At 50.0% G+C, this 12,627-nt stretch overlaps 1 protein-coding gene across 1 annotated transcript; it reads left to right on the plus strand.

The window, feature by feature from the left end:
* Positions 1-8,571: 8,571 nt before the first annotated feature.
* Positions 8,572-12,274, plus strand: LOC120946732. Its single transcript, XM_040361371.1, has 2 exons — positions 8,572-10,351; positions 10,514-12,274. The coding sequence occupies exons 1-2, from the start codon at positions 8,631-8,633 to the stop codon at positions 10,521-10,523; spliced, it is 1,731 nt and encodes a 576-aa protein (XP_040217305.1). The 5' UTR covers positions 8,572-8,630; the 3' UTR covers positions 10,524-12,274.
* Positions 12,275-12,627: the final 353 nt, after the last annotated feature.

Here is a 12,627-nt window from a genome sequence, read left to right on the forward strand (position 1 = left end):
CACATATAGCCCCACTTTTTCTCTACAAGTGTGCAAAGTTTGTTGTCCGGGGGACCTACGACCAGGGAGCACCTATTTTTCAAAGTCGGCACTCCTTCCATAGACTCCCATGTTAAACGGTAACTTTGGGGACCCAATACCGAACTTGGCACACATATAGCCCCAGTACTCCTCTACACGTGTGCAAAATTTGCTGTCTGGGGGACATACGGCTGGGGAGCAAAGTTTTTTTTTTCAAAGCCGGGCACCTCTTCTATATACTCCCATGTTAAACGTAAGTCTAGTCATGGACACAGTGAGGCATAGGCACAGTGAGGCATGGACACAGTGAGGCATGGGCACAGTGAGGCATGGACACAGTAAGGCATGGAATGGAATGGACCGAGGTTCAGTTTCATCGGTCCAAACCGACGGTGTGTACGGCCCATCGGTCTGTTGTCCTTCGGTTCAAAATTTTAAAACATGCTTTAAAATCGAACCGATGGACCGCTGACCGATCGGTCCAAACCGATGGTTAGTACAGAAAAGCATCGTTTCAAAACCCGCGCATGTTCAGAATCAAGTCGACACATGCTTGGAAGCATTGAACTTCATTTTTTTTTTGCCCGTCGGACCATTCTCATCGGTTTGGAACAACGTGTGTACGCGGCCTAAGGCATGGACACAGTAAGGCATGGGCACAGTGAGGCATGGGCACAGTGAGGCATGGGCACAGTGAGGCATGGGCACATGGACACAGTAAGGCAAAGTGAGGCACAGTGAGGAATGCAGAAGAATACCCTAGGCTTATACTCGAGTCAATACGTTTTCCCAGTTTTTTGGTGGTACAATTAGGTGCCTCGGCTTATATTGGGGTCAGCTTATACTCAAGTATATAGGGTAAGTACTAGAAAAAGAAGAAAGTAATAAAGAAGAGGGACGATGAAGAGGGAAAAAAAAAAGGGAGAGAGAAAAAAAAAAAGGGAGAGAGAAAAGGGAGCTGAGGAAGGAGAGGGTCATCCTGGAGTTCCCAACGGAGTCAAGATATAATCGATCCACGGGTCCCATAGCTTCCAATGCCTAGCGATTGTGATTCTCGCCGCCAGCAATATATATAATTTAATACATTTTACACATTTTTGGGGTGTTTCGTCAGGTAGTTTGTGGAAAAGCAGCTTCTGGAGATCTGCGAATGTTTACCCCCCGTTATTGAGATTATTAAGTTGAAAATCCTAATCCAGAACCTAGTAACGAGGGGGCACTGCCACCGAATTTGGTGCATTGTCCCCAACTGATGAAATAATAAGTAAAACTTTGCGCTTCATAAACTATGTGCAGAATAATAAGTGACTAAGGCTGCTATCCCTATTAAAGTGCCATGTGCTTTAGATCAAGTGAAATATAAGGTGAAGGGAGCGCTCAATAATAAACATAGACCGTGAGGATTCAGGAAATGTATAATACATTATCAAAACATAACAAATGGTTAACACTCAAAAATTTATAATAATAAACCAATTATACATAAGTGCAATGAGAAAGATATGATTCCAGTAAGTGCAGCAAACAAAATGAAAAGAGCAAAAAGAGCAATTTAGAAAAATAAAACGTTTTTTTATTTTTTTGTTTCAGTTACAAAACATTGTAAATAAGTAAGTTTTATCCTTCACTGATGGGCACTGATGTTACTGCACTGACGGGCAATGATAAGGCGGCACTGTTGGTCACCGGTGAGGTGGCACTGACGAGGTGGTATTGATGGACACTAATATGCGGCACTGATGGGCACTGATAGGTTGCACTGATAGGCGGCACGAATTGGGCACTGATAGGCGGCACAGATGGGCACTGATAGGAGGCAAAGATGGGCACGGATAGGCGGTATGGATGGGCACTGATAGGCGGCATGGATGGGCACTGATAGGCGGCATGGATGGGCACTGATAGGCGGCATGGATGGGCACTGATAGGTGGCACGGATGGGCATAAATGGGCACTGATAGGTGGCACTAATGTACTGCAATGTGTTGTACTAATGGATGCCAATCAGTGATGCCCATTGTGGGCACTGATTGCCATCCATTGTGGGCACTGATTGGCATCCATTATTCATTTCTGATTGACATCCCTGGTGGTCTAGGGTGGCATACCTGTGGTGGGCATCCCTGGTGGTCTAGTGGTATCCCTGGTGGTCCATTGTGGGCATCCTTTGGGGGGGGCTGTGCTGATAATCGATCAGCGCAAACCCCCCCTGTCAGAGGAGCAGCCGATCGGCTCTCCTCTACTCGCGTCTAAGGCCCCGTACAGACGACCGAATATGTCTGCTGAAACTGGTCCGCTGACCAGTTTCAGCAGACATGTTCGGTCGTCTGTACGGCCGACCGGACAGGTTTTCAGCGGACATTTGTCCAGCCGACTGTTTTGCAGTGGACAAATGTTTCTTAGCATGCTAAGAAACATGTCCGCTGGAATCCTGTCTGTCGGACATGTTCGGTCGTCTGTACAGACTCACCGTACATGTCCGACCGGCCTCCATCCCTCGCATGCGTCGAATCACTTCGACGCATGCGTGGAAGCATTGACCTTCCAGCGTCGCGCACATCGCCGCGTCATCGTCGCGGCGACGGCGCGGACACGTCACCGCGCTGTCTGTCTGCACGGATTTCTGTCTGATGGTGTGTACAACCATCAGACAGAAATCTCCGTGCGGACCGTTTTCATCGAACAGTCCGCCCGTCTGTACGAGGCCAAACAGACGCGAGTGAGGAAAAGACGATTACCGGCTTTTCCTGTTTACATCGTGATCAGCCGTGATTGGATACGGCTGATCACGTGGTAAAGAGTCTCCGTCAGAGACTCTTTACCTAGATCGGTGTTGCGGGGGTGTCAGACTGAAACCCTGCAACAACGATCGCCGCGATGCGTGCCCCCGGGGGTGCGCAGCGGCTCAATATCCTGAGGACGTCATATGATGTCCAGTCAGGGTATTGAAACCACTTTGCCGACGTCATTTTGCTATATGGCAAGTGGTTAAATATTTTTTCTTATAAAAAAGAATAGTAAAAACCACATGTATATATTCTAACACACAACATGCTCCTACATATTTACAATATTATCAACATCACCATAATACTTTGAATTTTTGTTTAAATTCTTGCACCCGCAAGTTAGTTCAGAAGTAGACTTTCACTAAACAGAACATTTGATCACCCAATGTGCTCGAATGTATAAGCTGCTTACCAGATGGATTTGACCACTTTAGTTAAAAAGTAGGTCTAAACCGCTTGTGCAGAACCCTGTCTGCTGATAATAACGGATGCTGTACACACAAGGTAACTTCCTCCCGCCAGGAATCGATGGTGAGATATATGCAGAAAATGATAGAGGAATCGAAAATAGTGTAATCCCATTTATTACAACATTAAAAAAGATTAAAAAGCCAAATGGCTTGCTTACATGCATATTACAGAGGCTGCATGCATGTAAGGTAGTCGAATGGTAGCCTCGCGGCTAGGTCACCCGTAGCTGGCGTGCGTTCCACACTGCTCGACAAACAGACCAAAAGGACCGGAAGTGAACGTGACCAAGGCTCGCCTCGACGCACGTTTCGTAAAGATCTACGTCATCAGGAAGCGCTCCAACTGCCCGCATCGTCGGAAACAATTCGGTGAGGTAGAAGGACGCATCTTAGCTACCCTAGTCAGGACCAGGTACCAACGCAGGAGCGTTTTATAGTTGGCCTCTATAAGGGTAGTATTGATGGAAATTTTGGATAGCTGATAAGCGGTGACGTCTTGCCCTTCAGTCAGAGCAAAGGTAGGGTTTAGGTCCCTGTCAAGGGTAATTCCCCCAGTGGGGTTTTTGGGCAGCTCAATTAATGGATTAGATATACGTATGTAAAAGAAGGAAGTTTTTATTGTGTGATGACACATACAAGGGAGATATTCAAATAGTTAAGATATGAGTTACGAAGGTACAAAAGTGGTTAAAATTCCCATACATATAAATAAATGACAAAAAACAACAACGGCCGTTTTTAAAACTTTTTTTTGCATTGATACATGTCCCCTGGGACAGGACTCAGGTCCCCAAACACTTTTTAGGACAATAAATTGCATATTAGCCTTTAAAATTAGCACTTTAGATTTCTCCCATAGACTTTAACAGGGTGTTCCACGGCTTTTCTAATTTGCCGCGAACACCCCTAATTGTTCGTTGTTCGTTGAACAGGCGAATAGGCAATGTTCGAGTCGAACATGAGTTCGACTCGAACTCGAAGCTCATCCCTACTGTAGAACAGCTTGACATGTGTATATACAAGCATATAACAATTCCTAATGCGTTTCGACCTTTATACAGGTCTTCTTCAGAGGTTTTGTTGTAACAAGTCAATATGTATGGTTGGGAATGAAACAATTTGCACTGAACTCATCCATCAAAGTGACGAGATCCCCAAAAGGATGGTGTCCCGACCTCTCCACACCCCAAAACCAGGTCACCCCCCAATAAATGGATGGTCACATGTAACTTACAAGGAGTCACCGAATATGGGTAGCACACCTGATGATATTAGGCCAGGGGGAGGATCAGACACCTTGGTAGGCCAGAGGCACTGGCATATCCATGGAATTGTATCAGCAGATTAATAGAATCCAGGTTTCATAGAAAAGAAACACAGGATCCAAAAAAGTGTCTTATCCACAATCATAGGCGTGCCAGGTGTGCCTGGGCACACCCGAATCACCCCATACACTAGCGCCATGCATTGTATCATCCAGTGTACAGAAGTGAGCGGGACCCAGGGGAAGGGGGACCCATTGTGCCCTGTCACACACTACACACCCAGAGTAATACATATCACTCCTACCCTCCTCACCCCCTCTCTCTTTTACCCCCTTTTACCTTTCTTCTCTCTCTCACCCCCTTCTCTCTCTCCCCTCTCCCTCACTCTCTCTCTTACCCCCATCCCCTTCTCTCTCATCCCCTTCTCTCTCTCTCTCCCCGCTCCCTCGCTCTCTCTTACCCCCTTCTCTCTCTCTCTCTCTCTCTCTCCCCGCTCCCTCGCTCTCTCTTACTCCCCCATCTCTTTCTCTCTCACCCCCTTCTCTCTCTCACCCCTTTCTCTCTCACCCCCTTCTCTCTCTCTCTCCCCGCTCCCTCACTCTCTCTCTTACCCCACATCCCCTTCTCTCTCACCCTCTTCTCTTTCTCACCCCTTCTCCCTCTCACCCCCTTCTCTCTCATCCCCTTCTTTCTCTCACCCCTTCTCTCTCTCCCCTCTCCCTCGCTCTCTCTCTTACCCCCCATCCCCTTCTCTTTCACCCCTTCTTTCTCTCACCCCTTCTCTCTCTCTCTCACACCTCCCCCCTCTCACCTCCCCCTCACCCCCTCTCTCTCTTTTACCTCAGCCCTCTTTCTCTCTCACCCTCCTTATCCCTTCTCTATCTCGCTTACCCCCTTCTCTCTCTCCCACCTCCCCCTCTCTCTCTCTCACTCCCCATCTCTCTCACCTCCCTCTCTCTCTCACTCCCCATCTCTCTCACCTCCCTCTCTCTCTCTGTCTCTCACCCCTTCTGCACACCCTAATGCAATAGGCTGCGCACACCTATGTCCACAATCATGGGTAGATGTCAGCGCACAATGAGGTATCCAGAGTCATGTGAGGTATAGGTCCCTTTCCCACTGGTCCATATAAGCAAGTTTCAAATCTGGCTCAGAATCCTGACATTTTAACAGGGGTGTGTAGACTTTTTATATCCACTGTATAGTGCTTGTTGGTCCCCCCCAGCCTAGTATTTTAGGTGAAAGTTGTAGGTTTTCCAGCTCAGCTGCAGTGTTCATAATAATAACCTTCAAATTCTGGTGAATATGTGGATCTCCTTTGCTGGTTATTAAGGGGTTAAGTTGTAATGCATGCAATGCTCCAGCTTCCTCATAAGAGTGTTTACCCTACAGGGAAATAAAAGACAAATGATGATCTCCAACTGTCTACCATCTAATATACAAAGCTCGTATTTAGCTCTTAACAGTAGGAATAATTCCATCATGTGCTATATGTTTCCTCTGCCCTTGTCTATAGAGAATCCGCAATTCTTTTCACAATATACATGCCCGGCTTATAAGAGTCTCTAAAGTCTACTCGCTGAATTGCCAGAACAAGAGGCCTAATGGCGTTAAACAAATTTTCTTTTCTTTTATTGCTATCGCGGAGTCGGCTGTGTAACCTTCAAATTCCCGAGAAGCTATCACCTTTCTGAGATAATAAAACTTGTATAATGGTGGCAGAAGGAAAACAAATTGTGGTCTTGCATATGATTCCCGATAGCTGGGTCTTTTTTGCATTCCTCAAGTCTTTGTGCCTCCTTCGGGAACGAGGATGTAATGAAAGAAAGATCATTCAACCTTGCAGAAACATTTAATAGACCGCAACTGTCACATTACATTAACACGCATGTCCTGAAATTAAATTGATAAAATAATAATCCTTATATTACAAAATTGTGCTGCGAAGCTTCATTGCAGCAACGAAGATTGTGGATTTAAGTCAACACTATCAACAATCTCATTAAAGTCATTTTTGCCTGTTTTTTTTTTTTTCCGTATTTCAATTCTCAGTTGGGCCATGTTAGCAGTTTTCTGCTGTTCAAGGTAGAGAAAAGCCCGGAGTAAAAGCACAAGGAATAAACGTAGGGCTGGCATGACTGGGGTGGAACCAGGGCAACGGAGGGTTAAGACAGCAGGAGAGCTCTCAGTCTCAGGGGAGTGGCTGGAGGAGCAGGCCGGTGAGGGGGCGGAGCCTTATATATAGGGGGCGGGATCGGCGCCAAAAACCACAAGCAGGCAGAGTGAGAAGAGGGAGGCAGGATTTCTCGTTGCTCCCTCACACAGATCAGAAAATTTATTTCCCCTAAAACGGATGCAGCAATGGATGTGGATTTAATCCTAGCAAGACTCAGAGCAGCAGCAGCTAACAAGGAGGAAGGATGGCTGGAATCTCAGGTGGGGGGCTTATTGATAGACGAGGCGGGGGGGTCCCAGACGGAGTCAGTATTAACCCCACGCGCTCGGCGCTCACGAGCACCGCAGCGCTACTCACCTACCCCAACACCGCGGTCCCGGCGGTCTAATAGCAGCCCACAAAGCCACCCTTCACCCCCTCCAGCCAAGCGAAGCCACGCTGCGGCTGGGGGTGCTGGCACACATAATTCAGGCCCGGGGGGCGGGGCTTCGGAACAAAATGGCGCCCGATCCTCACACACGAGGCATAGCAGCATGGCAGAGGCCTTTCATCCCCTAATTAACAGTACTGCAGCAGGGAGGGGGGGCCGACAATCCAAGCCGAATTCCTCTAAAAGGGGGCCTGCCAGGAACACTACAACCAAGTCCAGGACAAGGGTTAGCTCCAAAACAACAGAGACATTGAGGGATGCCGATCGAAGTACCAGCGGGGGAAGCAGCGGAGCAGGGACATCCACGGCCGGGTCGATTGGGAGAGGACGGTCCGCCGGGAGGCTGGGATCTACGGCCTCCAGGCTTGCCACGCCTGGGAGGCAGACTTCGCCAAGGACGCCGGCCTCGGAAGATCGATCGGAGGGGGAAGCTTCAGGATCGGATGATGAGGAGGAGAGGGAGCATTCGTCTACGATGGAGTTGCCAGTGTCGGCTGTGAGGGACGGTCCCGGCCAGCCTGGTAAGTCCGCTAATAATTTATCTGGGGATTTTGTTAATGCTTTATGTGCTCTGTTGGGGGGGGGCGGGGGTCCTCCTGAAAATGTTGTTAATGTGGGGAGTTCAGTGCGAACGCAAGCCGGGGCCCCCGGGGTGGCGGGATTAGCTCCTGCTGCCCAGGGTTCCCCTGGGGGGATGCAAGAATTATTGTGTGGTTTGGGTGAATTGTTGCATCGATTTGCCGGGAAAGGGGGGGTTGGAGGAACGCTTCCTCAGGCTGCGCCCTGGATTGGGGGGTCAGTGGGCGGGGTTCCCTTGGCGGGGGGGTTACCTTCCACGGTGGGGGGGAATACGGGGTTGGTGCCAGATAGCACTGCAAGTAGTGACACGGGGGTCAGGTCGGATGTGGTACGGATGGACGATGGGTCAAAAGGTGAAGTATATATTTGCTTTGAAGGGCCACTGGGGTCACATCTAAAACAGGAGGTTCGGGAGAAAATCCAAAAAGGTGAGTACGTTGAGATTTTTTCCCTCCTACCGTTAGAAAAGTTTAACTTGGATAGGGTGAAGCCGGATAGTTTCAAAAAAGACGACGAGGAGAAGCGAAGGTACAGGCTGATTCCTCGCACTTTCACTAACTGGTTGCAAGCATTTGTGATTATGGCCAGCGTCATAGGGGAGAAGAGCCCGGAACACTGTTCTGCGCTGTTCTGCTATCTGGACGCGATAGGTGAAGCATATAGGGTATATGGGGGGACAGGATGGTTGAGGTATGACGAACAGTTTCGCCAGCGGCGGGCTGTGCGTCCTTCTATACGTTGGGATCACAAGGATATAAGCCTGTGGATGCGGATAATTTCTGCGCCACGGCCTAATACACCGTTTTTTTCAGGGCGGGGCCGGGGGTACTCCCTCCTCCGGATCACCGGCCGGTAAAAAATGGGGGGGGTGCTGGAAGTTTAACGAGGGTTCCTGCAAATATGGAGGAGCCTGTCGCTTTAAACACGAATGCTCCGGATGCGGGGGGGCTCACCCCTTGTCGCGTTGCTTCAAAAAGGGCAAGCGGGGGGGGGATGCTGCTGGAAAGGGGGAGAACGCCAGTGAAGGTGGAAAAGATGGGGCCTTTTCTAGATAGGTACCCAGACAGAGGGGCAGCGCGGCTGCTTGCGGCAGGGTTTTCGGAGGGATTTATCATTCCCTGTTCCTTGTCGAAGGTGCCACCCTTGGCTAGGAACCTGCGGTCTGCCTTAGAAAACCCGGCGGTAGTGTCAGAAAAATTAGCAAAAGAAGTTCAGCTGGGTAGGATGGTGGGGCCATTCACAGAGATGCCGCTGCCTGATTTGGTGGTGTCCCCTCTGGGGGTGGTTCCCAAGAAGGAACCAAACAAGTTTCGGCTCATTCATCACCTGTCCTTCCCAAAGGGGGGGTCGGTGAATGACGCTATAGATCCCGAAGCATGCACGGTATCGTATACGTCGTTTGACGCGGCAGTACGATGGGTGCGGCGGTACGGAAGGGGAGCCCTGATGGCAAAATCGGACATTGAGGCCGCGTTCCGTTTACTGCCAGTTCACCCAGACAGCTTTCGGCTGTTGGGTTGTCGGTGGCGGGATGAGTTCTACGTGGATCGATGTTTGCCAATGGGCTGCTCGATTTCTTGCGCGTTTTTCGAAACGTTTAGCTCTTTCTTGGAATGGGTGGTCAGGGATGTGGCGGACACGGATTCAGTAATCCACTACCTGGATGACTTCCTGTGCGTTGGGCCCCCGTCGTCCAATGTGTGCGCAATATTGTTGGCAACGTTGCAGCACATGGCGGAAAAGTTTGGAGTGCCCTTGGCAGCCGACAAAACGGAGGGTCCAACCACGGCGTTGAGTTTTTTGGGAATCATGATTGATTCCGAGGCTATGGAGTGTAGGCTTCCAATGAACAAGGTGGAGAATCTTCGGATGGAGATTCGGGGGATGCTGGGGCGGGACAAGGTTCAGCTGGTGTCCCTGCAGTCTTTGTTGGGAAAGTTGAATTTCGCCTGCCGCATCATCCCTATGGGGAGGGTTTTTTGCCGACGGCTGTCGGCAGCAACAGCGGGGGTGAAGGCGCCGAAACATTATATCCGTCTAACGGGTGAGCTGAAAGCAGATTTGCACATCTGGGATACGTTTTTGGAAACGTATAATGGAAGGGCGATCTGGATGTCAGGGCCTGTCAGCAACTTTGACCTGGATTTGGTCACGGATGCGGCCGGGTCCACGGGTTATGGGGCCTTTTTTAAGGGGCGGTGGAGCGCTGAGGCATGGCCTAGGTCATGGACAGCAGCGGGTTTTGAGAAGAACCTGGTGCTGCTAGAACTATTCCCGGTGGTGGTGGCAATCGAGTTGTGGGGGGAAGAATGCAAAAATTTGAAGATCAGGCTAAATTGCGATAACATGGGGGTGGTACAAGTCATTAATCGAATCTCCGGTTCATCGGTACCGGTGGTGAGATTACTGCGCCATCTCGTGTTGCGTTGTTTGCAGTGGAACATATTCTTGTATGCTGTACACATCCCGGGGGTGGATAACAAACTCGCTGACGCCTTGTCTCGATTTCAGTGGGACAGGTTCAGGGAGCTGGCGCCAGGGGCGGATGCAGAAGGGGTTCCTTGCCCTGGGTGGATGTGGGGGCTGGCATTGGAGCCGCTGCAGACTGGATCAGGAGGTCGGTGAGTGGGCAGACATGGGCTGCATACTCGAAAGTATGGGAGGAATGGGCCAGTTTCAGACGGCTGGCAGGCGCCGAGCTGGGCGAAGGCGATATGGGCTTGTTAGTGGTGTATTTTGTGGTAAGACATATAGAGAAGGGAGGGTCGGTATCTGCTTTAGAGAAAAAATTAGCAGCTTTAGCGTTTTGGTTCAAATTGGAGGGTAGGACAGACCTCACGAAAACATTTTGGGTAAAACAGACAGTAAAAGGATACAAAAAAGGGCACCAGTACAAGGACGAGCGGAGGCCAGTGTCATTTTCGATTTTGGGGAGAATTTTTGGGGTTTTAAAGGAAGTCTGCTCGTCTGAATACGAAATGCGTTTGTTTCGGGCGGTTTTTTCGGTGGCATTTTTTGGGGCATTTCGGATAGGGGAGTTGGTTAGTCCCTCAAAACGGGTGGCCGGGGGTTTTTTGGGGGGTGACGTACGGTCACATGATGATAGGGTGGTTTTTCGGCTGAGACGGTCAAAGACGGATCAGATGGGAAAAGGGAGGGACGTAATTTTGTATGCGATGCCGGGTTCAGAGATGTGTCCGGTAAGGGTGGTAAGGGAATATGCAGAGGGACGCCCTGAGGTTGGTGGCCCGTTTTGGGTACACGTGGATGGGTCTTTTGTTTCAAGATTTCAATTCATTGCAATTTTTAAAAAATGTTTGAAGATGGTGGGGTTAGACGAGCGGCTGTTTGCCTCGCACTCCTTCCGCATCGGGGCGGCAACCGAGGCGGCCCGGTGTGGGTTGGATGAGGCGGCAGTGAAGCGGATTGGGAGATGGGAGTCGAGGAGATTCCGTTCGTATGTTCGCCCTCATTTGTTGATGGATTAATAAATGGGGGGGAAGAAAGTAGTCTACGGGAAAGGCCGGTATCTTTGCTGTGGGGGCAAATTGTTAATAGTCATGATTTATTGTTTGTTTTTTCAGGTGGAAGACAGGCGCGCCTCGTATGGATCATGGGGCATTCTTATGTCTGTAGGGGGGCTAGAAGAGCGGATGCTAGGCCAGGGGGTAGGCAATTGGGAATTTCCAGTCAGGATGCTACTATTCGTTGGTTGGGGATCCCTGGGATGGGTTGGGGCAGGGTGCTGTCGGAAGTACAGCGCTATGCTCGGCTCGACCGACCCCCAGATGTGTTGATGTTACACGTCGGGGGGAATGACCTGGGGATCCGGCCTATAGGGGATTTGATGACGGCAGTTAAGGCGGACGTCTTGACGATGCGGGCATCTTTCCCCAACATGTTGATCATCTGGTCAGACATTGTCGCGCGAAGTACATGGCGCATGGCAAGGTCGGTGGATCGGGTCAATAAGGGAAGGGTGAAAGTAAACAAGGTACTAGGGAGGTTTGTGGCTAAACACGGGGGTTTAGGGGTGAGACACAGGGAGTTGGAGGTTAATGTGGGTTTGTATCTGCTCAAGGATGGTGTTCATCTGACGGATGTGGGTACAGACTTGTGGATGATGGGGATACAGGAAGGGGTTCAGAGAGCCCTGCGGGTGTGGGGGGGCCCATAAGGAAAAGGGGGTTTTCCTTCCGGGCTGTGGCGGTGTCCTTGGTCCTTGACGGTGACAGTGAAATGATGGAATGGAAATGGTTGGGGGGCTCATCGATGGGATGGCCCCCTATGGTGGTTATTGCAGTGGAACGGTGTCTGCTGCAATACGGTTACGGTGCACTGCGGGTTAAAAAGGGGTCTCAGAGCTGGGTCGGCTGGAGGCCTGGGTTATGGTAATTGGTACCGCAGTGTAAAAAAGGTTAATGGGGGTAGTTACTGTCAAGGATCAGTTGGGATTGGGTTAAAATATTAAAAGTGTTAATAATTTGGTTAAATATTGATTTGGTTACAAAATAAAAATGGCTGTTGTGGCCAATTTTCTCCAATTCACTGTGTCGGTCTCATTACTGGGGTAAACTGGTTACGGGAAAGTGGGGGGTAATAAGGGGAAGTATTTAATGGAGGGAGGGGGTGCATAGAGAGTGGCACATTGGAAACTACACTAGTCAAGAAAAGCCCGGAGTAAAAGCACAAGGAATAAACGTAGGGCTGGCATGACTGGGGTGGAACCAGGGCAACGGAGGGTTAAGACAGCAGGAGAGCTCTCAGTCTCAGGGGAGTGGCTGGAGGAGCAGGCCGGTGAGGGGGCGGAGCCTTATATATAGGGGGCGGGATCGGCGCCAAAAACCACAAGCAGGCAGAGTGAGAAGAGGGAGGCAGGATTTCCCACCCACCCTCC

This window comes from Rana temporaria, chromosome 8 (genome assembly GCF_905171775.1).
Source record: "Rana temporaria chromosome 8, aRanTem1.1, whole genome shotgun sequence".
NCBI classification, from domain to species: Eukaryota; Metazoa; Chordata; class Amphibia; order Anura; family Ranidae; genus Rana; species Rana temporaria.